A 26,168-nucleotide genomic window follows, 5' to 3' on the forward strand; every position below is an offset into this window, starting at 1 on the left:
TTTCTCTCGCTTCTTTTTTTTTTTTTTTTTTTTTTGAGACAGGGTCTTGCTCTGTTGTCCAGGCTGGAGTGCAGAGGTGTGATCTTAGCTCACTGCAGCCTTGAACTCCTGGGCTCAAGCAATCCTCCCACCTCAGCCTCCCGAGTAGCTGGGACTACAGGTATGTGCCAGCACACTTGGCTAATTTTTATTTTTTTTTAGAGATGGGAGTCTCACTATATTGCCTGCCTCAAAATCCTGGCTTCTAGTGCTCCTTGCCCCTTGGCCCCCCAAAGTGTTGGGATTGATTACAGGTATGAGCCACCACACTGGCCTAAAAAGCAATCTCTAAAATGGAAAGTAACATGATATAAATGATCTGGTCGCCACTTGGTGGCACAAGTGCACACAAAAAAATGTTACAAATGCCTTAAAAACAATAATTTGATGGCACATTCCTGGTAGCATATACCTATGGATAAAAGGAACTATAAGAAAAATATTGAATTATTTTTGGCAGAGTAATTGTATTATTAATACTATTGATATTTTGTAACCACTTGAAATATTTTAGAATAAAACAAAAAATAATCATGTTAATGCCATTAGGAATCAAAATTTTCAGCTTAAGGGATACAAACATAAAATCAGGGAAGTTAAATACAATTAGAAGCTGGGTGTGGTGGCTCATGCCTGTAATCCCAGCATTTTGGGAGGCCAAGGTGGGCAGATCACTTGAGGGCAGGAGTTCGAGACACCCCCTGGCCAAAATGGCGAAACCCCATCTCTACTAAAAAATACAAAAATTAGCAGGGTGTGGTGGTGCATGCTTGTAATCCCAGCTACTCAGGACGCTGAAGCAGGAGAATTGCTTGAACCCGGGAGGCAGAGGTTGCAGTGACCCAAGATCATGCCACTGCACTCCAGCCTGGGCGACAGAGTGAGACTCTGTCTCAAAATAAATAAATAAATATATAAATAAATAAAATAAAATTCGAAAGTTATAAATTAGGAAGTTAGACATCTATAATTCTTTTAAAAATTATTATTTATTATTATTTCTTCTAAAAGTGGAATAAAAAGAAATATATAATTCTAAAGTTAAATGAAAAACAGAAATACGGAGCCTTGGAACATGTGATTTTAAATGAACTTTCCAAGTGATTCTGATGCTCTTGGCCTCAGAAGTGAAAAGCAGAGTACCCAGTGGTGTCAGCCACACAGTGCGCTTCCCATAGGAAACATGAATCTTCTAGAGTTTGCCCAGTTGACAACATCACATGTTTATGGGCAAGTTTATGTTGGTCTGGCTTTCCTGCATATGATCCTTCATGACTTCCCTCCCTCTGATCTACTCTTCATACTTGATGGGTCCCCAATTACATATATAACGATTGACCAGGTAGATAGGAGAGATGGAGTTGGACAAAAAAGCACCCCGTGGGCTATGCCGGTGTAGCAAGCAGCAGGCAACCAGAAGCCGGACCTGGCTTTCTGATGGAGAAGGCAGCTTGCAATCAGAGAGACGCTGTGCTGAGCTTACCATGGCAAAACCAACATCCGCTTTCTTCAGAGCAGGTCCGTCATTTGTGCCATCACCAGTGACAGCCACAACCTGCCGCTGTTCCCCAACAGTGCTGTCAATGATGCCTGGGAGAAACAGACACACCACAGTGAGGTTTTCTGGTCTCCCTCACCCCTCAGTTCTACCACCCGCCACTCCTTCTACTTTCCTCTTTCCTTCCCTTTTCCCTTTCCTAGAGGTTCTACAGGAACCACCCAAGGGCAGTAAGTTGTTTCATGGGTAGCACTGAACTACATTTGTCCTCATCTGGTACCCTAGGGCAGCTATGAATAACACATTGGATGGATTTCAAGGCAGAGACCTAGGGGTCAAACTGCACCATTTCCACCTACCAGCTGGGCAATTTGGGTAAGTTACTTGTCTTCTCAGCCTCAAACTTCCTCATTTGTAAAATGGGAATACCTGCCCTGCCTAGTTCACAGTACTATTGGTAAATAAGACATGATCATGTTTTTAAGAACCCAACAACTTGCCAGGTGCAGTGGCTCACGCCTGTAATCCCAGCACTTTGGAAGGCTGAGGTGGGCAGATCACCTGAGGTCAGGAGTTCAAGACCAGCCTGGCCAACATGGTGAAACCCTGTCTCTACTAAGAATACAAAAATTAGCCAGGCATGGTGGTGGGCGCCTGTAGTCTCAGCTACTCAGGAGGCTGAGGCAGGAGAATCACTTGAACTCAGGAGGCGGAGATTGCGGTGAGCCGAGATTGTGCCACTGCACTCCAGCCTGGGTGACAGAGCAAGACTCTGTCTCCAAAAATAAAAACAAAAAATAAAAAAATTAAAACCCAACAACTTTATTGTGTGTCATACTCACCAAGGGCTCGGATGTTTGCTAACTGTATGTTCTCCCCAAATAGCCTGGGAGATCTCCTAGGACCTCCCTATTTGGACAGGAGAGTGACTTTGGCTGGTGGTTCTTATCTGTCTTTGCCCTGGCCTGCCTTCAGCTGTTGCAGGCACCTATTTGGAAGCCAACCTCACCTTTCACCAGAGTGTGCTTGTCAGTGGGAGAAGATCGCGCCAGGACCCGAAGCTTAGGCCAGATCTTGTCCAGCTTTTCTTGCTCTACCTGCCAACACCAGACCACACCTGGATCAGTCAAACTCAGAAAAGCTATCCAGGAAAGTCTTGCTTCTCCATATACTTGGAGCCACTGGGAGATTGGGTACGCCACAGTCCCACATGACAGTGTTATTCTGGCTTCAGCAGAGATTAAACAGCCAACCAGTCTCCAAGGGTAGATTCATGGATGATGACCATTCAGGCCCTGCTTTTTTTCTTTTTCCTCCCAAGTCCCTACCTGGGAGCCAATCCCCCATTTCCCAGACCTTTAACGGGAGGTGGGCCAGGGTTGGCTGTTGGCTCGGGTGGGTAAAGTGGTGCTTCGGAGGTCTTAGGTATGATTTCTATGTAGCTCAGGAAGCTTGGATCTGTGCCACTGCCAGACCACATTCTCCTTTAGCCACTGTTAGCCAAAGGGCAGGGACACAGGAGGGGTGGGCTAGCAGGAAGTCAGTAAAAAAAACTGAAAAAGCAGAAAGACATGAAAAATTAGTGACACTGTCTCAAAAGATAGCTAGTGAGCTCACCAGCTTCATTCACAAGCAACTCCCATTTTTTTGTTTTTGAGACGGAGTTTCGCTCTGTTGCCCAGGCTGGAGTACAGTGGCGCGATCTCGGCTCACTGCACCCTCTGCCTCCCAGGTTCAAGCTTGTCTCAGCCTCCCCAGTAGCTAGGACTATAGGTGCATGCCACCATGCCGAGCTAATTTTTGTATTTTTAGTAGAGACAGAGTTTCACCATGTTGGCCAGGATGGTCTTGATCTCTTGACCTTGTGATCCACCCGCCTCGGCCTCCCAAAGTGCTGGGATTACAGGCATAAGCCACCGTGCCCGGCCAGCAACTCCCAATGTTACCATATGAGCAGCTTTGGTACAAGGAGATGTTTCACTATAAATAGCTTTCACTTTAGAAAACACCCACTTTCCCGCACATGACCCAGATGTCTTATGCTGGAACCCGCCTTTTCCTCGTCAGGGGAGTTCCTGGATCCCCCTACCCAGGACCCACCTCGCCTTTCTCGTTGCGGATGAGCCGGTTGAATTCTTTGCCTTCTAAGCACAGGAAGTCATCCCCAGGTGTCAGAATGCCACATTTGGTGGCAATGGCCCGGGCTGTGTTGATGTTGTCACCTGTCACCATTCTGACAGTAATGCCAGCTTGTTTGCATTTGGCAATAGCATCTGGCACCTTCAGAGAGTGAAGAAAGGGGAAAGGTGCAGATGAGGGTGGTGACCCTGGTAAGCTGTCCCTGTACGTCTGTCCCTTTGTGGCAGACAGGAGAGAGGCACCCTAGAAGTGGTGCCATGTGGCATGGGCTAGGTCTGGTCATGTTGATATTGTTAGGTGCCACCTCACTTCTGTCCTACCTACAGCAGTCACATTTGAATTTGCCCTATTGCACCACGAGTTGAAGGGGAAATTTGCTTTGGGAGCCAGGTGTAAAAACTTGCTCTCCACTCACAATTGAGACTCCTTGGCAGGGCATGGATGGCATTTTGCGATTTGGCCACTGCTTTCTTTTCTAGCAGAAGCTTCTGCCACTCTCCACCCACCTGGCCCATGCTCCAACCATATCAGCTCTTTGTAATTTCCCACATGCATGACACCCTCTCATGCCTCTGGGCCTTGACAATTAATAGTCCATCTGTCTATGCTTCTTAGAAGCAGAGATTTTCAATCCCCTAGTGTCTAGAATAGTTATCAGCACACAGCAGTTACTCAAAAAGATTGTGTTGATTGAAAGGAGGGAGCTAAAGACAAAGTTGGTGTCCTGATTAAATCAATCTCCTGACAATACTTAAGTGTCAAATAATGAGCCCAATAAGCCCTTTGCTTCTGAACACTCAGACAGCATTAACCCTAGGAATGCCACATTCTATCAAACTGGTACTCCACAGCAGTCCTGTGAAGCAGGAAGCACAGAAACATCTATCCCTGTAAGTGAGAAGCAGTTAGGTTACCTGCCTGGGGTCACAACTAGAAAGGGAACTAGTACTCCACTTCCTGAGACTCCTGGGTGGCTTCCCACCCTCTCACCTCTGGGCGCACAGGGTCCTCAATGCCCACCACTGCGATACAGGTCAGTTCAGTGAGGATCTCATTCTCATTGTCCCAAGAGGGCTCTGCGTCATTGAAATCCCGGTAAGCTATGCAGATAGTCCGGAGTCCATCACAGGCCATGGGCTCGATGACAGTGCGTATCATATCATCTCTGTCTTTATTCCTGAATGGCACTGCTTCCCCTTTCCGGTCCAGGATTCGATTACACCTGGGGAGGCGCACAGTAAGAACACGGTGTCTCCCTTCCCACTCAATACGTTTCTACAATCATTGACAGACATTTTGGCCACTCTGTATTATTCCTAAAGACATTGCTCCAAGCGTGGCCAAACATTTCCTTCGTCCATCACCCAGCGGAGTCCCTCTTTCCAAGGTGGGTGGGCTGTGGATGGAGTAAGGTCTAGGTAGGTAGAGAGTAGGATTCTCCCATGTCATCTATTCTTACCCATATGTGAATGCAATGCGAGTCATTTGTGAATCCCCTGCTCTTTTGAACTTCTTGAAGGCAGAGAGACTTTTTCAATCCGAGTATTCAGAATAGTGCTCACTGTGTGGTGGTGGTTTAGGGGGAGGTTTCCTATACAAGAATGTGCTGATTAAAAGAAGGTGGCTAAAGCCAAGTTGGGGTACTGGTTAATTCAGCCCTACTGGCCCTATACCTAAGTAGGGTCAACTTTTGATGATCTATGGGTAATCTATTAATAGTCACTTTTTTTTGGTGAGACAGAGTCTCACTCTGTCACCCAGGCTGGAGTGCAGTGGTGCGATCTTGGCTCACTGCACCCTCTGCCTTCTGGGTTCAAGCGATTCTCCTGCCTCAGCCTCCTGAGTAGCTGGGATTACAGTGCGCACCACTATGCCCGGCTAATTTTTGTATTTTTTTTTTTAGTAGAGACAGGGTTTCACCATGTTGGTCGGGCTGGTTTCGAACTCCTGACCTCATGATCCGCCTGCCTCGGCCTCCCAAAGCGCTGGGATTACAGGCGTGAGCCACTGCGCCTGGCCGAATAGTCACTTTTAAAGTTACATAAATTCCCTGTAATCAGAAATGGGAATGGGAAGGAAAGAGAAGGAAAAGAGAACACAGAACAAACATTTCTAGTACTTGTTATGTACAAGGCATTTTACATACATTGAATCATTTAGTTACAGTGAGGAGCTGAGTACCGCTCTCTCTGTTTTCAGATTAGGAAATGGAAACTGAGGATAGTCCAGGTCTGAATCCTGGCTGTGCCACTGTCAGCTGTATCACCTTGAGTGAGATACTTAACTTCCTTATATCTCTGTTTTCTCATCTGTAAAACTGGGATCATCACAGTACCCACCTTCCTGAGTTGTGAGGATTAAATACAACAAGCCACCGTAAGCACTTAAATAACATGCGTGGCTTGAGTAGACACTTGGATATTAGTTATTATGGCACCACCTGGCTGGAGGGCTCCCTCATCCGCATGGGTTCAGTGTGGGGTGTGCACCCATGCCTTCCTGAGGAGAGGCTCTTGAAGGGAAGCAGAGCTGTCAGGGGTGCTCACTTGCGCAAGATGATCTCAGAGGCGCCCTTGCTGTACATACGGAAGCCACCGCTGGGATTCCTGATGACGGTGCTCATTGACTTGCGCACTGAGTTGAAGGTGTACACTTTGTAGAGCTTCTCCTCGGGCACTTCATTACGCACAGCCTGGTAATCCTGCTTCAGATCTGTGACAAAGCCTAGCAGGGCACACTCGGTCTTGTTTCCCACCTGCCGAGGCAGGCCTCCCTCCTTCTCTGGAGGCTGGGAGAAGAAATATACACAGCACTAGTGAGTAAGATGCCTTGACAAGGCAGAGAACTTAGGGAGGAACGAACTCATTTACAAAGCCTTCACATTATATACCTGGAGCTCATGGGGGAAATAACATTTGTTTTTTGTTTTTTTTTCTTTTCTTTTTTAGAGATGGAGTCTCGCTCTGTTGCCCAGCCTGGAGTGCAGTGGTACAATCTTGGCTCACTGCAACCTCCACCTCCCGGGTTCAAGTGATTCTCCTGCCTCAGCCTCCCGAGTAGCTGGGTCTACAGGTACCTGCCACCATGCCCAACTAATTTTTGTATTTTTAGTAGAGATGGGGTTTCACCATGTTGGTCAGGCTGGTCTCAAACTCCTGACCTCAGGGGATCTGCCCACCTTGACTTCCCAAAGTGTTGGGATTACAGGTGTGAGCCACCGCACCTGGCATCTTTTTTGTTTTTCTTTTTGACATAGCATCTTGCTCTGCTGCCCAGGCTTGACTGTAGTGGTGTGATCTCAGCTCACTGCAGCCTTGACCTCTTAGGCTCAAGTGATCCTCCCACCTCAGCTTCCCGAGTAGCTGGGACTACAGGTGCGCAATCATGCCTGGCTAATTTTGTTTATTTTTGTAGAGATGAGGTCTCACAATATTGCTCAGGCTGGTCTCAAACTCCTGGGCTCAAGCGATCCTCCCACTTTGGCTTCCCAAAGTGCTGGGATTACAGACGTGAGCCACTATGCCCAGCCTGTTTTTTTTCAAGGATAGGCAGAGAGTGGTCAGTAGTAACTGTGATCCTTGTGCCATCCAGGGCTTAGGGATTTTGTAGTTTGCTCTAGTGGTAGTGCTGGTGTCTCGCCTTGTGTGGGTCTTATTCTAATACTCTGTGCTTGTTTCTAGAAAGTGAGTAATTTACTTCTGATAAGCCCAATTCTACTTTGGGATACGTTCTACTTGCCCTCCTTAGAGACATTGCCTTTACATGCTAGTTGGGAGGGTATTTCCTGGCCATAGATTCTTACAGGCCCTTGCCCTGAACCCTCCATTGACTCCCAGGTACTTTTCCATAGTCTCACCCAAACATGTTCACTCCAGAGTGAGAAATGGTGCTCACTCTCACCTGGGATGAGAATTTAGGGATGGCAATTTAGGCAGTGTAAACAATAAGCGGGTTCATTTCAGAGAAAATGGATGTTCCCTTCCAACCAACCACCCATTCTGAGTGTCTAGGCAAAGGAGATGCTTACCAGAATCTTGGAGGTATAAGCACTGTTGATAGAAATGCCATTGACAATGAGGTCCAGGACTTTGGGCAGGAAGACATCAGGGCTTGGGATCTGACGGTAATGGATGCCCCCAATATAAGCTTGTACCACAGTCATTCGGTTCATGGTCAACGTGCCCGTCTTATCAGAGCAGATGGCGGTGGCATTGCCCATGGTCTCACAAGCATCCAAGTGCCGCACCAGGTTATTGTCTTTCATCATTTTCTACAAAGGAGAAAAGACTTGAGGGGGGACTAACTGGACTCTCCTAAATATAGGTCAAAGCCATTTCCTAGCCAATATCTCTCCATATTTCATCTTCCAGTCCCACACAAAAATCCAAGATACTGGCTGGGTGCGGTGATTCATGCCTGTAATCTCAACACTTCGGGAGGCTGAGGTGGGCAGATCACCTGAGGTCAGGAGTTCAAGACCAGACTGGCCAACATGGTGAAACCCTATCTCTACAAAAGATACAAAAAGTAGCTGGGCATGGTGGTGCACACCTGTAATCCCAGCTACTTGGGAGGCTGAGGCACGAGAATCAGTTGAACCTGGGAGGCCGAGGTTGCACCATTGCACTCCAGCCTGGGTGACAGAGTGAGACTCTGTCTTAAAAAAAAAAAAAAAATCCAAGATACCATTTTTGTCATTCTCTGAAGGTTCTACAGGGTCATTTCAACATTGATGCATCTGACAGAGATGGTCCTTCCATTAACACCAGGGACTTCTGCTCTTGTGAGGCACCAGCCAAAGTTTACAGATGATAGAATGGCTTATCTTTTCACTAAGGGTTACATGGTACCCTTTCCTCCCATCTCTATCCTAAAGGAAGAGATACGATTGTTCCAGTCTCACCTTCACAGAGTAGGCCAGTGAGATGGTGACAGCCAGAGGCAGCCCCTCTGGCACAGCCACCACCAGTACAGTGACGCCGATGATGAAGAACTTGACAAAGTACTGGATGTAGATGGGAGTACACTCAGGGAGCCATGGTCTGCGATTTATCACAAAGTTGTCAATCACGAAGTATAGAATCAGGATGAAAACTGTGAGAGCAGACATGAGCAGACCTGTCCAGAGAAACAAGTCACATGAACCCAGGCCTGAGGGCATTTCTAGGGCCCTAGCCAGAGATAGAATGGCATCAGTTGTAGCCTTTGTTGCCAATTGTTAAAACCACCATCTCCAGGAAGACTTACTAAAATCCCCGCCCAGTCTCTGTTGCTTATACATTATAGCATAAGGAACAAACACTGGTTTCGTATTTCAAAGACACAGGTTCTATTCTCAGCACTGCACTAACTTGACTTGTGGCTTTGGACAAGTCATTGACCCTCTCTGGGCCTGTTTCCTAGATCAAATTCCTCATTCATAAATCAGGGGGTTGATCTGTTTCCTGAAACAGCATTCTATGATCCTATTCCACACCCACCCTCTCCCTACGATTCATAATGTCATGACTGTATTTGTCCATTTCCTAGTAGTTTATCAATTTTGACTTCTCCCCTACTAACCTCCGAATGCTGGACAATTCACACCTTGTTTACAGCAATGCCTCTGTGGTGCTAGTGTATCACCTGCATGGCTAACTCTTAGAACAGTGCTTCCCAACCTTTCTCTTGTCATGGCACACATAGAAGATGCCAATAACAGTAAATATTTATGTGGGCACCTACTGTGGGCCAGGCAAGCACTTCACAACAACCCTGTGAAATAGGTTACTATTATCACTCCCTTTTTAAAGATGACGAAATGAAAGTACTGAGAGGTCTTTGGTATGGCCCATTGGTAGAGTGACCAAACCATCCCGAGACTACTGAACAGTTTCCAGGGATGTGGGGTTTTGCTAAAATTGAGAAAATCCCAAGCAAACTTGGACGGTTGGTGACCCTACACATTACAGTACATGAAAGAATCTGCTGAAGGTCAAAACCGACTGGCCTAGGGATTCTGATTGCCATGGGTGCTGCCTGAATGCTTTGAGGGCTGATGGAATCAGTATCTGGGGACAACTGTCCCTAACTGTGGCACAATATTTGGGAAAAGCTCTGCTTTAAATCATTGTCTGGTTTTGGTTTTTGCTTTTCCCAAGGGCCAGATGATTCAGGGGCCTCCAAGCAAGGCTAGAGATGATGATATCAATGAAAGCAAATTCTTCTGTACTTTACTTGATTAGGGCCAGGACTCAGGTGGAGAAGCAAGCCACTGAGAGTGCAAAATTAAGAAGGAACTCACTCTTCAGGTGGTGGAAGGCATCTGACTTGCCTCACCCTATTCCTGGACTGGCCTAACATATAAAATAAAGCAACAAAGGAGACTAGTGGCCAGCCATCAGGTAGCTTGTACTCTCTAAGAAGAACAAGGCAGGGGCCAGGTGCAGTGGCTCACACCTGTAATCCCAGCACTTTGGGAGGCTGAGGCCGGCAGATCACTTGAGGCCATGGGATTACTTGAGGCCAGGGGCAGATCACTCAAGGACAGGAGTTCAAGACTAGCCTGCCCAACATGGCGAAACCCTGTCTTTACTAAAAATTAGCCAGGCATGGTGGTGCATGCCTGTAATCCCAGCTACTCGGGAGACTCACTTGAACCCCTGAGGTGGAGGTTACAGTGAGCCAAGATTGCATCACTGCATTCTAGCTTGGATGACAGAGTGAGGCTTTCTCACAAACAAACAAATAAGCAAAAACAACAATAAAAAACCAAGGTAAGGATTAGGAGAATAGTACAAGGGTTAGGTGGGGTATATTTAATGTTTCAGACCTGTGTGTTTGATTCTGCCCCTGCAATTCATCTCATCCATGTATAGTTTATATGCAAGAGATTTCACAGCAGTTAAAATTAGCTGGGCACTAGAACGGACACAAAGAGGTTAGGCCAACTCAGTCCAGTAGATCTTTCTGTGAAACGTAAGAAGTTCTCTATCTGTGCTGTCCAATATGACAGCCACTGCTAGCACATGTGGCTCGTGACCAACTAAAATGTGCCCCAGCAACTGGATTTTTAACTTTATTTACTTGTAATTAATTTAAATTGCAGCAGTCACATGTGGTGAGCGGCTGCTATGGTGGGCAGCATGGATCCCACCATCCAGTGTGTGCAAACTGAATCAGCGGTGTTGGCATCCTGTGGGGGTTTGTTAGGAATGCAGAATCTCAGGCTCCACACCAGACCCTCTGAACTGAATCTACACCTTAACAAGACCCCCAGGTAAGTTGCACACAGCTGTATAAAGTGCAGAAATGTGCTGATTATGATTGTGGTAAACAGAAAGGTGGAATCACAGAATAAACAGTGGTAAAAGACTATTCTCTGGCAGGGCACGGTGGCTTATGCCTGTAATCCCAGCACTTTGGGAGGCCGAGGTGGGCGGATCACTTGAGGCCAGGAGTTCGAGACCAGCCTGGTCAACATGGTGAAACCCCATCTCTACTAAAAATACAAGAATTAGATGGGCGTGGTGGTGTGTACCTGTAGTCCCTACTACTTGGGTGGCTGAGGCAGGAGAATCGCTTGAACCCAGGAGGTGGAATCTGCAGTGAGTTGAGATGGTGCCACTGCACTTCCAGCCTGGGCAACAGAGAAAGACTCCATCTCAAAAAAAAAAACCCCAAAAAACAAAAAACAAAAAAACTATTCCTTGAGGGATATGTCCACTGAAGTAGCAATCTTCTATTTCTTCTTCCCACTCCCCATTCTCCCCCTCCATTGAAAGAAAGTGGTAAGACAGGAAAATGCAGAGGCAAGTGATGGAGAAGCCACTTTCTCATATGCAGAGTGCATTTAGAGAGGGCCTGTCTAACCACAGCCTTCCTTCTTCCTCCAGTCCTTACTTGGTATTTATTGCTTTTTGCTTGGCCAGATCCTACTACTATGCTAGGGAATTGCCTCTAGCAAGCTGCAGCCTTCTCTATCTTTAAGGAATTTACAACCCAAAACAAGAGACAGGTAAGTAGTTATTAAAATCTTCCTTCTTGCTAATGTAAATCTCCCCTACTGTAATATATGCTCTTTACTTCTCATTCATTTGGATTAAGAGATCTCACGGCCATTAACCCTTACACACAGGAAAACATTTCTCTCTGAAAAAGCCTAGGGAGAAACCAAACAGTGGCGGAGATAGGGACACAGCTGCCTAGCCCCAAGTAGCCATTCTGAAGTTTCACCTTCTTTCTGCCAGTCTCAGTTGGTGCAGAAAGAAGGGGATAAAAGTGATGAGGATGCAGGATAACACTGATAACCACAATGAGGCTGTACCCTACTCACCAGCTTTCCCAATCTGAACAGCCAGGCGAGTCAGCTTGCCCTGCAGCACTGACTTCTCCTTTTTAGGCACCTTGACTGCCTTCTTGTCTTTTTCCTCATTGTCGATTCCCTCCTGGCTATTGAGTGGCTGGATTTCCAGGGCCACTCCGTCTTGGGTCTTTGCTAGAGTGTACACACAAATAGGACAGGTGAGCAGGCAAGGTGGTAGCACTGAGTGGCAGGCAGGTGGAAACCAAAAAACCTTCCTGTCTCTTTCCCAGAATATACCTTGGACCTGACATCAGTCCCGACCACTCGCAACCCATGCTAGACATGGAACTTGCCTTCAACACTCTATTAGGGCCTTTGGAATAATATTCTAATGACTTCAGATGAAACTGGGGTGCTTTTAGGATATGGATTTCTTCTTCAGTGGCAGCTTCCTGGCACTACCTGAGTCCCAAGCCAGATTTATTCCAGCAAGGGGATTAATCATGTCACTAAGCGCTATTAAAACAACCATCCTTCCTGGAACTCAGTGCTTAAAATAGTGAATCTTTACTGCAGAAAGGGGCTGAAGGAGAGGGTTGGTAGATGTTTCTAGAGCACAAGATTGCTCTGTTAAATGGTTTATCTCTCTCTCTCTCTCTCTCTCTCGATTGTCAGGGAAGAAACACATACCCCCAGACCCAGGGTATTTTCCAGCTCCTTCTAGCAGTTGAAGGATAGGAAAAGAAAATTCCCTTTCTTCCCTGCCTAACAAAGGTAGAGAGATACAGAGTGGGACCTAGGGTTAAGTCTTTTGGGGAAGAGGGAAGAAGCTGGTGTGAGGGACCTCCTGTAATAAGAGAAAGCAGGGATAAAGAGAGACATATAAATCCATTTTGCTTTTAAAAGAAGAGTTAAAGAACTAAAATTAAAGAATTATTTCTGTTTAGCTCTGGTTTTCTAATGTGATGACTTTATTTCTAAAGACTGCTGTGATGCGGGTTACAAAGTAAAAACAAATCTCTAGGAGTGTCACAAGAGAGCAGTTCTTGCTGGCTCCCAGCACCACTCCATTTTCACCCCTGCAGGGCTCAGCCCCTTGCTTAGGATACCCTTCCTGAGTAGTCCCTGCTGTCAGACTCACAAACAAGAAGACAGAGATGGAATGTGAACACAGCCACCAAAAGAGAAACACACATCAGATCAGGAGGAAGAAAACAGACTGTGGCAAGAACAAAGAAGAGAGGTGGGGAGAGAGGTACAGAGAAGGGGCTCTCTCCAAGCACCCCTGAGAAGACCAGCAGAGAAGGGATCCAGACCAGAAGAGGACACCGATGAGGAAGCTATCAAGAGGAGGGTGCAGGGACTGCCCACCCCACCTCCCTCCGCCATGAGGACCCTGAAGTCTTCCAACCCAGGAACTGATGACTGTTGGTGTTTAAATCAGGCTGAGGGCAATGAAGCAGAGCTCAGCTCCCTGGGAAGAGCAGATCAATCCTACACACTCCCCAAGAGAAACCTTGACATGACATTCTGTGAGCCAACAGCAGAGGGTGCTGTTGTCCCATCTTAGATTGGGATCAGGCCCTTGAGACCACCCCAAAAATCTCTGCACCTTCCTCAGGATGAGGCATCTGAGCCACAGCAGGAGATAACAGATTTATGGAGAGGAAAAGGGAGAAGGCAGATGGCCTGGAAAGGTCTGGTTTGAGCGTGGGCAGGTAGAGATGGTAAATGAGTGGTTGGAGAGGTTACCTTTGTTGCGATTTTCAGGGACTCCTTGCTTTTTACCTGTTTGAACAAGAAAGAAAAAAGTGGGGTCGAAACCCAAAGTGACTATTAAGAGATCCAATTTGTTGGTCCTGCTCAGAGCCCAGAAGGGCGACAGTTAAGTGGTCGGGTTGCAGGGAAGGGACATAAATGTAAAGGAAGCTCACATCTCTGCTTTCATTCATTCTTGCTAGAGGCTCTCATGAATCCTCGGGATAGCCACCAAAACGCTCACGTAGGTGAGTGCATACTCACACCTGAGGTGCTTTCTCTTGCTCCTGGCCTGAGTCACATTGCTTGGAAAAATAGGGTGGGGATTAGGAAGTGAGAGGTTTGAACTGTTTCTGCCTGATGGCAAAGACTCTGAAAGGTGTCTCCGTGTTACTTCAACAGCACCAGGCAAGCTTCCTCCTTATTCATCTGCAGGCAGCTGCAGAAATGAATTGTTTAGTTCCTGAGGGAATGTGTTTTGTTTCCTTTTCATAAACTGTCCTCCACTAAACAGCTCAAGATGATTCTCCAGCCATGTGGTAGAAACCTTCTCTCCCCTAAGGGAAGAAGGAATGCTTAGGGAAACGGGTAGACTTGGTTTTAGTATCTTTTCCTCTTTCTCCCTCTTATTCTTTCCTTCAGGAATAACTGAGGGGCAAAGACTGAACTAACTGTTCCTACTCTTCTAGCTGTGTGTCTCTTCCACTGAGAGCCCACAGTTTCGGCAGAAATCTATTTTATTCTTCTGGCCAATTTTCTCTTAGTCTTGATGGTTCGTTTAACCCCCCATCTTTGAGGAAGAAAGTTGGGGGAGGAGGAGTACATGGAAGGCATTTGGGGCTACAGCACCTAGCCAGTTTATTTAGGGCAGGCTTTATAACTTACCCGTTTACAAGCCACCAATAGACACAAAAATCAAGCTCAAATTCAACCTGATTTGGGAGCCTAGAGCCAGGACCTGGTTTTCATCAGAGCCCCCTGGAGCCAAGGATTTACATCTTTATCTCAGCAAGGAGTTTGGATATCTGCTTTCTTCATCGCAGCAGATTCTTCTAACCATGCTTTCTATCCAGATCTGCTCCCTCACTTCCTTGTTTGTCCATGGGGATGAGAGGAAAGAGAATCTCAGTCCAGATGCCCCTTACCTTTCTTCTTCTTCTCCCCTTCGTCATCCTCATTGACCCCCAAGAGAGTAAGGATGATTCCAGTCTGAGAGTTGACACCAACAGCCGTCACCACCATCCGGCCAGAACCTTCCATGACATGGGTCCCTACATGGGAAAGGAGAAGATGGGAAGGAATGTTTTTTTTTAATACCTAGATATGATTTGATATGAAACACAAATTTAGAAGAAAAAAATAGTCCTCCCTACCCCATGGATAATGATGTGTTTAGCACAGTAGGAAAAGGTCAAGAGCTGGGCACATTTAAAACAGACCAGACAAACTGGGAGTAAGGAGGAAAATGTGTCTGACTGCTTTAGGGTAAGCCCTCCCTCCTGCCCCCACTCCCACCCCTGCAACCAGCAGAGCCCCTTCAAGGGCCTTATTACACTTGTTTCACGGAAAACTTCATTTAGGCTGCCTGATATCCTTGTATTCCACCCACCAAAATGCTGCTGCCCCAGTTGAATCCCAGGGAAGGAGATGGGACACAGTCAGAAGAGAGAACAGGGTCTGGATCCTGTGGCCTGGGTGTTTGCAGGGAGGTAAATGGGAACTTGGGTAGCCAGGGCCTATACCTGAGAGCAACATGGGGTCTTTGTCCAGGGACTTCTTGACATGATCGGATTCCCCTGTCAGAGAGCTCTCATCAATCTTCAGATCATTCCCTTGGATCAGGATCCCATCTGCAGGCAGCAGATCACCTAGAGCACAAAGGGGAAGAAGGGACAGTGAAGGAGATAGTAAGAGACTGGCTGAGGGTAGGGACCTCCAACTCCTTCAACCCCATCTCACGGCTGCTCCCGTGGGCCCTATCTGGAGGGCAATGGTCGTGAGTACATGGAGGGTCTTTACAAGACTTCAGCTCTGTACAACCTGGGAGAAGGTTGCTTTCCAGGCATTATAAATTCAAACTCTTATTCATCCCCACACCTTTCCATGGCCTGAATATTACACACTTTTAACCCTAAGACACACAGAGTACAAGTCTGACAATCTCGTGGTAGAGCTTCAGCTACTCCTTTCTGAAATTCCTTCCCACAACCTCTTTAAACTCTAACCTAGAAGTGAATACAGTTTTGGATCTTATCTTTTTGGGTTTTCAGCAATTCCCAGCCCCCTCATACCAAAGGACCTATCCCTTAAATGGGGGTGGTAGTGGGGTAAGCAAAAGAGACACGGAGCTCTCACCGTATTTGACTTGGGCAATATCACCGACCACAATCTCAGCCACAGGGAGCTGGATGAGTTGACCATTTCGGATGATGGAGAACTTTTGCTCCTGTTCAATGCGGTTCTGCAGCCCCCGGAATTGCTTCTCTTTGCTCCAATCATTAAAGGCAGTCACTAACACCACGATGATCACTGAGAAAAGGATGGCTGCCCCCTCAATCCAGCCAGCTTGTGCCTCACTTTCATCTTCTGGGGTACTTGCAACTTGACCACACACTATCCCAGGAAGGGAGAGAAATAGTCACTGAAGGGCTTTTGTTGACAATAAGAAATGGGAGTGGTGCTTCCACAATCCCAAGATAGAAAGTCAGGAAAAGTGAATAATAGCAAACACAACTGTTGGCTGGAAGAGGATATCAGAGGATAGTAGGATTGAGTATTATCTTATCACGAGTGTAACTATTTATGTTAATCCAAAAGAGGTAAATGACTAAATAGTACAAACTATCAAATTTAGGCAAGTCACATGTAATGTCACACTTATGGTTCCCAACATGGTCAGGCTTTTGCTACTGTTTCCCATAATGTGAGACAATTGGTGGCGGGGGGCACTTTGAGATGCAGGGTTTTGTTGGTTGGATAAGGGTAGAGAATTCCTGGCTGGGGATGTTGGTTCACACCTGTAATCCCAGCACTCTGGGAGGCCAAGGCAGGCAGATCGCTTGACCCCAGAGGTTTGAGACCAACCTGGGCAACATGGTGAGACCTTGTCTCTATGTTATAAAAATTATTAAATAGGCCGGGCAAGTGGGTCACACCTGTAGTCCCAGCACTTGAGGAGGCCGAGGCAGGTGGATCACCTGAGGTCAGGAGTTTGATACCAGTCTGGCCAACATGGTAAGGCCCTGTCTCTACTAAAAATACAAAAATTAGCCAGGCATGATGGCACACACCTGTAATCCCAGCTACTCAGGAGGCTGAGGCATGAGAATCGCTTGAACCCAGGAGTTTGCAGTGAGCCCAGATCAAGCTGCTGCACTCAGTCTGGGTGACAGAGCAAGAATCCATTAAAAAAATAATAAATAAATAAATAAATAAATAAATAAATAAATAAATAAAATGTCTTAAAAGGGTAGAGGATTCCTGACATTCTGAAAAAAGATTTAATGGAAGAAAGAGGGTGGGGGTGTGGTGGGGAGGAACCCTTGGAATAAGGATGAGTTGGAAGAATAGCTTAGTACTACTGCTGGTTTCCTTTGGAAAGCCCACTCTGGATAATGGGGGGAATGTTTTAAGCTGTAATCTGTCAGCTACCAATACTAAGTGCTTTTTGGTGGTGGTGGGAAGCACCCAGATAAGAGTCACGCTGAGTTGTTTAGGACACTCACGTTCATTTTCTTCACCAGCAGGGCGATAAAAGGACAGGACCAGGGAGATGATGGCTGCAATCTCCAGGATGATGAGTGTGACATCTTGAAGGGCTTCCCACACTAATTCTAAGAAGGTTTTGGGCTTTTTGGGGGGGATCACGTTGTGTCCGAACACCTGCCTACGTTTCTCCAGATCTGCAGGGTTCCCAGATAGACCTGAAAAGGAGATAGGAGTGGATGAATGAATGCAAAAAAAAAAAAAAAAAAGAAAATGATAAAAGGCAGTTTTGAAGTGGTGATGAGTCATGATCACGCCATTACACTTTAGCCTGGGCAACAGAGAGAGACACTGTCTCAAAAATAAATAAAATAAAGAGCCAGGCGTGGTGGCTCACGCCTGTGATGCCAGCACTTTGGGAGGCCAAGATGGGTGGATTGTTTACATTTAGGAGTTCAAGACCAGCCTGGGCAACTTTGTGAAACCCTGTCTCCACAATAAAGACAAATATTAGCCAGGCATGCTGTGGTGCACCTGTAGTCACAGCTACTCAGGAGGCCGAGGTGGGAGGACTGTTCTGACCTCAGGAGTTTGAGGCTGCAGTGAGCAGCAGTGATCATGTCACTGCACTCCAGCCTGGGCAACAAAGTGAGACCTTGTCTCTAAAATAAAATAAATAAAAAAGATCCCCTGCTTCCTGATGTGCTCACGTATGAGATCCAGTTAGAGACAACCATCCTCATCTACCCAGGACTCAGAGAGGGTGGAACTTTCAGGCTAAAAATGGGCAAAATGAAACTGGTCAGCCACGGGACCACTCACTTATCTTAGTGACAAGTATAATCTGGATAAATTCCTAACCAGACATAACATCTTATCTGCTACTGATTGAGTATGCCCCAGGGTCCAGCTCTGAGAATATAAATATTAAAGTGGTTCTTGGGATTCACATAGAACTTTTATGTCATATGAACAGGTACATGCTGTGGTGATTTAAATGCAGAGTGAGCTGCCATCCATTGGCTCACACACAAAGGCCAGGAAGAAGAAGCTCCTTGCTCAAGGTCATGCAGGATGGAGGCAGAGCCCACACACGTGTCCTGATTCTAAGATCCAGGAGCTTTAGGGGAGCATCAGAGCAGAGTCTTTGAGACTATAACTTGCGGGCATTCCCTTTAAGCACATGTGCCCCTCCTTTTCTGTCACACACATATACACACCTGTGTGCCTATGTGTGTGCATGCACACACACTCACAGAGGCACAAACACACACCACTGAGAGGTACTACCATTCTACTAAAGACTAAGTAGGTACTAAGGGAAGTACTACTACTCAGATTGAATAAAAAGCGAACAAGAAAGGTGAGGCCACAAAGTTTTCAGATACTACACAGTACTTGATCACCAGCATCCTCCCCACCAACATATGTTTGCTTACATACCTCTGTGTACACACACCACATACCACACATACCATACAGACACATATACACCACAAACCACATACACCACTCACATCACACACCATATGCACAATATACAGACACATACACACCAAACACAAACCACATACACAGTACATACCACACAGATATATGACACACACACACACACACAGACCACGTACCACATACATACCATACCTACTCTCTAGACACCTTCTCAGAAGGACAAGAGATAGGCAGAATTATTCTCAGTGCTTTCCTTATAGTTGGGTCCTTTCACAGGTCCCCAGGTAGGGCTACTCTTGAAGGGAAGAGGGGAAATCCTACCGTGGCGATTAATGCCAGTTGGTATTCATCAAGTTGTTTACATGCTGAAGCAAAGTATTACTGGTTTTGACACTGGAAGTTGTTGGCTGCTGGTTTGAAGGGTTTCCCACAGGCAGGGTGGGGTGGCTTTTGTCTTGAAAAAAGGTTAGCAGCTGATGAGGGTCAGAATCAGAGGAAGGGAACTTCAACTGAGCTTCACAGAGAGAACAAGACGAAGTGGATGACGGGGGCTGCAGGGACAAAACAGGCAAAGGACTTGGATGCCAGAGGCCTTCCTCACACTTTAGTCAATGGGAAGGGCTATTCTGTTGCTGAGGAAGGAATGCAGATGTGATATAAGGGCAAATGTCTACTCTTCACTGAAAATCTTCACTGAATAGAACCCAAGAGTGGGCCAGGCATGGTGGCTCATGTCTGTAATCCTCAGCACTCTGGGAGGCCGAGATGGGCGTATCACTTGAGATCAGCAGTTTGAAACCAGCCTGGCCAACATGGTGAAACCTCGTCTCTATTAAAAATACAAAAAAATTAGCCGGGCATGGTGGCGCATGTCTGTAATCCCAGCTACTAGGGAGGCTGAGGCAGGAGAATTGTTTAAATCTGGGAGGCAGAGGTTGCAGTGAGCCGAGATCACGCAACTGCACTCCAGCCTGGGCGAGAGAGAGACTCTGTCTCAAAAAACAAACAAACAACAACAACAACAACAAAAACCAAACAAACCCAGGAGTGTTACCTTAAGTGTCAAGAGGAGAGATTTGCGTTAGGACCTGAGGAAGACATCTGAACAGATAAAGATTTTGAAAATGGGAAAATAGGTACCCAAGGGAGTATTATTTGCAGAGCTTGGGATGGCCTCCATTTCCCTATGCTATAAAACAAAAAGCATCAGGAGACATACTCAAGATACTCGTCTGTCTGGGAAGGTACATGTGGGGGGTGGAAGATGAAAGTGAGGGGCAGGGGATGAACTGGCATCCACACCTGTGCAGTCAGGGGTGTGAGGGCCCTCTTTTGAGACCACATTCGCTTGCTAGTGCTTAGGAGACAGACACAGGAGCTGGTTAGGGAAGTGGTGCCTGATGTCTTACCCAGGGTCTCCTGATTCCCAGTGCCCAAGCACATCACCCTGGCCTCCAGCGCAGTGGCACAGCTGAGCCCCGCAGAGCTGTGAGGATTGGCCAAACCTCCAGAAGCAAACTGAGTTGCTCCCCAGAGGCTCCCTGCCCCCACCAGCCGGAGAAGTCAGGTTCCTAGTAGGAGGGACAGCCAGGGCCTGGGAAAGAAGTGTTCTGGGTAGGGCATCTTTAGCCCCAGACAGGCAGAGGCAGACTTGCCAGGGGGCAGGGCCTTGCTGGTCCTTTCTCCCCAGGGACCAGAGATGGCAAGGCTGTGCCAAGTTGGACCTGCTGTGCTGGAAAGCCAGGCTTGCTGAAGGGAAGCAGGAGTGCTGGTAATTTGTTAACCTACCTGGGATGCTTCTCAAAGAAGCAGGATTCACAATGTAAAGGGAGGAGATGCCCTTTCCTCCTTACCATGGTTTAGTAGATGATTATGAGGGCAAAGCAAGATACCAGATATTAAAGATCATAAGGCGCACCCCAACAGCCTAATGAAACCCTCCCTCCCAAAAAGAGGGACGTACGAGGGGTGGAGAACAGGGTTACCGTCCCTCTCTGCTCTCATGCTAATACCCCGTAATCATCCATGATGCCCAGCCCCCTATCTCCTATATCATGTAGTCGAGAAATCCCACCAGCTTCAAAATATATCTAGTCCAATCACTTTCCATTTTCACTGTTATCATCCTGGTCTAAACCATCCTCTCTCATCTGGATTATAGCAATCGTCTTCCAACCGGTCTCCTTGCCTCCACCCTCGCTCTCCTGTTCTCAGTCTCTTCTCAATGTATCAGCCAGAATGATCTTTTTTAAGATCTAAGGCAGTACATGCGATTCATCTGCTCAAAACCCTCTGGCTTTTACTTAGAGTAAAACTAGGCACCAAGGACTTGATGGGCTTCCAGGCCCCTTATGACTCCCCCCCGTCCCCCAGTCCTTATCTCCTTCTAGTTTCTCCATGTTCACTGAGATCTGGCCCAGCCAGACTGCCTACTGTTCTCTGAACGCACTAGACATGCGTCTACATCAGGGCCTCTGCACAAGCTGTTCCTTCTGCCCAGATTCCTCTTTGCTGGAGAGGGCTCACTTCCTCACCTCCTTCAGGTCTTTGTACAAATGTCTTCTTTTGGCCGGGCACGGTGGCTCAAGCCTGTAATCCCAGCACTTTGGGAGGCCGAGACGGGTGGATCACAAGGTCAGGAGATCGAGACCATCCTGGATAACATGGTGAAACCCCGTCTCTACTAAGAAATACAAAAAACTAGCCGGGCGAGGTGGCGGGCGCCTGTAGTCCCAGCTACTCGGGAGGCTGAGGCCAGAGAATGGCGTGAACCCGGGAGGCGGAGCTTGCAGTGAGCTGAGATCCGGCCACTGCACTCCAGCCTGGGCTACAGAGCGAGACTCCGTCTCAAAAAAAAAAAAAAAAAACAAATGTCTTCTTTTTAGTGAGGCCTACCCTGACCACTGTATTTACCCGGCACTCTTGATCCCCCTCATCCTGCTCACTCATTTCCCTCCACAGGTCTTCTTACCTAGCATATAATAGGATGCATTCATTTATTGTTTGTTCACCTCCTCCACAAGGGCAGGATTTTTGTCATCGTTCCTCAGGCCTACAGCATTGCCCGGCACATCGTACACATGCAAATTTGTAGAATGAACTGAGTGATAACTAAGATTGCTAACATTTAAGTGATTACTATGTGCCAGATGCCTCACCAGGCACATTCATGCCTTCTCATTCAAGCATCACAAACCCCTACATGGTAGCTACTATTAACCCGATTTGACGTAGACCCAAACTAAGGCCTGGCAGGGGTATAACTACTTGAGCTTAGTAAGTGGCAGAGTCTATGCCACCCCACAGCGGGCCACTGGATGCCAACCTAGACACAGAGGACACTGGGGCATGGAGGCAGCTGCACTCAGCTGAGGCTTCAATCTAGTGTGACTAACTTGTTCCGGTTTGCCCAGGACTTGCCAGGTTTTAGCACTGAAGTTCCTGCCTCCTGGGAACCCCGCTCAGTCCCAGGCAATCAGCGAGGGTTGGCCTCCCTACTTCCTTCACCACAGGGCAGGGTTGCATGCTGCTTTCCTCTGTACCTCTAAGCAAGCCAGCGCTCTTCCCGTTGTCTACAATTGGGGTGGATTAGTCCTGTCTTCTTCCTTCCTGGCCTCAGGGATGGTAACATCGCCACCAGGTTCATCAGAGTCCAAACCTATGAATTTTGTACTCAATAAAACGTTTCTTATGGCCTTTTTTGGACCCAAGCAAATGAAATGACCTAACTGCCCTCAAAATCACTTGCTTGCTTCTTTTTTCACCATTTTCTACTCATCTGTGTGTTCCACCTTAAGTCACCCTGAGCTCGTACAATAGCAACCTTAAGAAGTCAAGTGGCTGTCTCAGTTCCCAGTATGCCCTGCAGCAGGGCAGGGCAGGTCAAGGATCTTAGCTGTAGTAGCCTTGGGAATCCTCTCTGACATGTGGTAAGGCATGGGAAAGCCATGTGGGACTGGGAGATCGGCCAATCCCCAGTTTTGGGCTTTCCATTCCAATTCTTTCTGCCCTAGAGAGTCTTTCAGGCCCTGATCTCAACAGCTGTAATTTCACACAAATACTTGTCCAGCCCGGGAAAAGGCTCTAAAAGGCCCTGATCTCTGCAGTGGTTTCTCAGATACTCACACAATCTCCTGGAGAGGGGAAGGAAAAATTGGCAGGGAGAGAATGCTGGAAACACAGGAAAAGGGTTTCCCCTAGAAATTCCTCAGGAAACTGAGGGGAAATCTTATCCTCAAGAACATGAAAGAGAAAGCCCCACCTAGAGTGGGAGTGCTTCTGGCCCTGTGAACCAGACTGAACACATGAGCTGGGAGAGGCAAACAGAATGTTCAGCTGTGAAGTCATCACCCCCACCCCATGCTGGGGAGTTGCACGGCCCCTGCCCAGGCTGGGTGGGAACATGGAATAAACAGCAGTGGAACATTTGTGTCTGCCATGAGTGTGCAGGACCTAGGGCCTGGGAGGAGAAATGCAGCCCAGCCCTCAGTGGCTTGGCTCCAGCAGGGAAGGGCCAACGACATTGGCAGAGGCACCACTTATCAGAACCAGCTCAGCCCCAGAAAGGGTGGGGCTAGGGTAGACATCAGGAGGGACTTCCCAGCTGTCTGAGTTATGATACCTTGCCAAAGGAGGCAGCAGAATCTTCTCCCACACATATAGTACCAGGGAGAATTTTCTCTGGGTTGATTTGAAGGCAGTCCTCTTTTGGTACTTGAGAAGAACAGCAGCAATAAACCTTTCAAGTCTTTCCTTAAAAACCCTGGATTTGGGCTTCATTTGGCGGCTCACGCCTGTAATCCCAGAACTTTGGGGGGCCCAGGTGGGAGGAGAGCTTGGGCTCAGGAGTTCAAGACCAGCCTGGGCAACACAGAAAGATTCTGTCTCTACAAATAATAATAAAAAAATAGCTGGACATGATGGCATGCGCCTGTGGTCCCATCTACTTAGGAGGCTGAGGCAGGAGGATTGCCTGAGTCCAGGAGGTTGAGGCTACAGTAAACCATGATTTTGCCACTGCATTCCAGCCTAGGCAACAGAGCAAGACCCTGTCTCAAAAAAAGAAAAAAAAAGTTAAAATTAATTTAAAAAAACCCCCAACAACCCTGGATTTGGGGACTGAGGGGGAGGAGTAGCTTAAAATCAAAATAGGGCCATGCAAGATCTAGCCATCTCTGGCTAATAACCAAATGCCACTCTTCCAAGTATACCGCAGTTTCCCTGCTTCAGCATCTCCAGTTTAACACACCCACGGCTTGGAGATTTGCTCCCTATCTGCTAGACTTCTTTAAAGCCATCCATTCAAGGTCACAGCCAGAGGATGATGAACCTGGAGTACAATGCTGCTTTCCTCACTCTGGCCAGCAAAACCCTTCCCAAGGTGGGCCACTTCCTCAGGGCATGCTTCCCTTTATCCCGCCCCCTGCTCTTTGCCTTTTTTTGAAAACAGCAGCTGTGGCCCAGGGAAAAAAGGCTCCCTAGACAGCTCTCTGCTTAGCTCTCTGGTCTGCCACTCTGCCATCTTCTGTACTTCATGAATGTGCTTCTGTCGGTGTCATATTCCCACCTTGGAGCTAAATAATAAGAATGAAAGCCCCACTTTCGGTAGATGCAGTATCTGCTTCACCCAACAAGGGAATGCTATTTTTCTTCCCACCAACAGCTAATGGTTCAATGCAAGGCAAGGTTAAAAACCAAACCAGACCCCTCAAAAACTTGCAAGTGTTGCTGCTGAATTGTCAAAGGAGCATAAAAGGCTCCAGGAGAGAAAGCAGGAAGGGGAAGCTTCCTGCTTCCAGGTTGGGGAAGCCTTAGCCACTCTCCATCCCTCTGACCCCAGCTGGGCAGCATTAAGCCAGTGAACCAAGAAGCCCAGCTCCAGGCAAGGAGGGCTAAGTAGAAAAGAACTGGCAGAGCCTGGGCTGGGCTAGGAAGAGAGAGCCCACAGCCTTCAAGAGGCCTAATTCAGCCCTAGGCATGAAACTCAAACCAGACAGGGAATTCCCAGGATGCAAAGTGGAGTTCCCTGCGGTGGGGGATGCAAAGAGGAGGACATTTTGGCTTGAGTCTCTCTCACGTCTTGAACTAGTTAGTGATAATCCATCTGCCCAAAGTTTGGTAGGCAGAGTGGACCACAGAATGTTAATCTCTGAGGCCATGCCCAGATCACTGTTATTAGGGTCACTTATTTGCCATCCTTAGCAGAGTTGGGGCAAGAGATGATGGCTGCAGGGCAGAGGGCACAAAGAAAGAGGAAAAATAGCGGTTATGCTTCTAACCTCAAATGGAGGAGCTCCTAAAAATTGATATTCCTGAACAGACTATAAGCTCTAAAGATAGGGAAGAAAATCTCAAAGAAGCCAGTTGCCCATCTTCCTGTCACATCTGTTCCATCCCATCTTCACTCGCCTAGTCCTCCGCATCCCCCTAACACCACCGTGCTTTAGAGCGGTGGTCTCTAAGTCGGGGGCATGCATCCATCTGTTAGAGTGTGAGGAAAATATCAGACCATTTTGTATCACCTCATCCATTTCTATGTTTGCCTATCTTATTATGTAAATAAAAGTGTTAGATATATTAATAGTAAGGCAGTAGTTTTGTAGGTGAACATTTATTTGGAATATGTACTCAATTTTTTCCAGATTGACAATACTACCAGAAATTTCAATCTGCCACACTGAGAAAGAGCCCAATCCCAGTATATCTCAGCTTGTGGCAAAATGGACAAATCTTGGTAAAACATGCCACTGCCCTCAGAAGGCAGAGTGACAGGAACACAGTTAAGCCCCAGAGATCTTAAGGTGATAGGAGATGTTCATCTAAATCCTCAAGCTAATAAAACAAAATTGTAATTTGGGCTGGCCATCTTAAAACACATTTTTTTCCCCTCCTGCCATTTACTCCCCAAGGAATCTCAGCTCCCTAAACCTAGTAACCACCCAGTAATTAAGGAAGGCAAAAATGCTTGCATCTTATGCCAAGAATATTCAGCAGGTGGTAGCAATTATCATAGAGCGTGGCCATGCTAGAGCTTCCCTGGGTGATCCCTAGATGATACAGGTGTACCATCTCCAGCTTCTAAGCCCCCATCCCATCCCCTGCAATGCCTTCAGCTTAAGTCCCCATACTGTGTTCCCATAGACCCTGCTCTTCCTCATCAAAGCCCTATGACCAGATTCCTGAAATTGTCTTCATTCATATGCATCTTCTTTTAGCCTATAAGCTCTGTGGAAGGAGGGACTACACCTGTCTTGTTCACCCTTGTGTACCTAGCACCTAGCAGTTATTAAGTAT

General features: G+C 47.1%; 2 protein-coding genes across 11 annotated transcripts in view; both read right to left on the reverse strand.

The window, feature by feature from the left end:
- SNRPE (small nuclear ribonucleoprotein polypeptide E) overlaps window positions 1–26,168 on the reverse strand; it is a 196,244-nt gene that overhangs the window by 153,821 nt on the left and 16,255 nt on the right. The gene's annotated exons all lie outside the window — the stretch shown is intronic.
- Window positions 1–26,168, reverse strand: part of ATP2B4 (ATPase plasma membrane Ca2+ transporting 4) — a 115,845-nt gene that overhangs the window by 24,138 nt on the left and 65,539 nt on the right. For 8 of the 10 annotated variants that reach the window (XM_050762648.1, XM_050762732.1, XM_050762704.1 and 5 more), the window contains 13 exons: window positions 17,444–17,641; window positions 16,074–16,331; window positions 15,461–15,586; window positions 14,864–14,989; window positions 13,713–13,748; window positions 11,991–12,152; window positions 8,580–8,794; window positions 7,704–7,946; window positions 6,223–6,464; window positions 4,667–4,898; window positions 3,638–3,817; window positions 2,547–2,634; window positions 1,523–1,629 (listed from right to left, as the gene is read on the reverse strand). In XM_050762648.1, the coding sequence (XP_050618605.1) occupies window positions 1,523–1,629; window positions 2,547–2,634; window positions 3,638–3,817; window positions 4,667–4,898; window positions 6,223–6,464; window positions 7,704–7,946; window positions 8,580–8,794; window positions 11,991–12,152; window positions 13,713–13,748; window positions 14,864–14,989; window positions 15,461–15,586; window positions 16,074–16,331; window positions 17,444–17,641 (2,213 nt within the window). The remainder of the gene's footprint in view (window positions 1–1,522; window positions 1,630–2,546; window positions 2,635–3,637; window positions 3,818–4,666; window positions 4,899–6,222; window positions 6,465–7,703; window positions 7,947–8,579; window positions 8,795–11,990; window positions 12,153–13,712; window positions 13,749–14,863; window positions 14,990–15,460; window positions 15,587–16,073; window positions 16,332–17,443; window positions 17,642–26,168) is intronic. The other 2 variants (XM_050762695.1, XM_050762723.1) reach the window with 1 other exon arrangement.

Source organism: Macaca thibetana, chromosome 1 (genome assembly GCF_024542745.1).
Source record: "Macaca thibetana thibetana isolate TM-01 chromosome 1, ASM2454274v1, whole genome shotgun sequence".
Taxonomy (NCBI): domain Eukaryota; kingdom Metazoa; phylum Chordata; class Mammalia; order Primates; family Cercopithecidae; genus Macaca; species Macaca thibetana.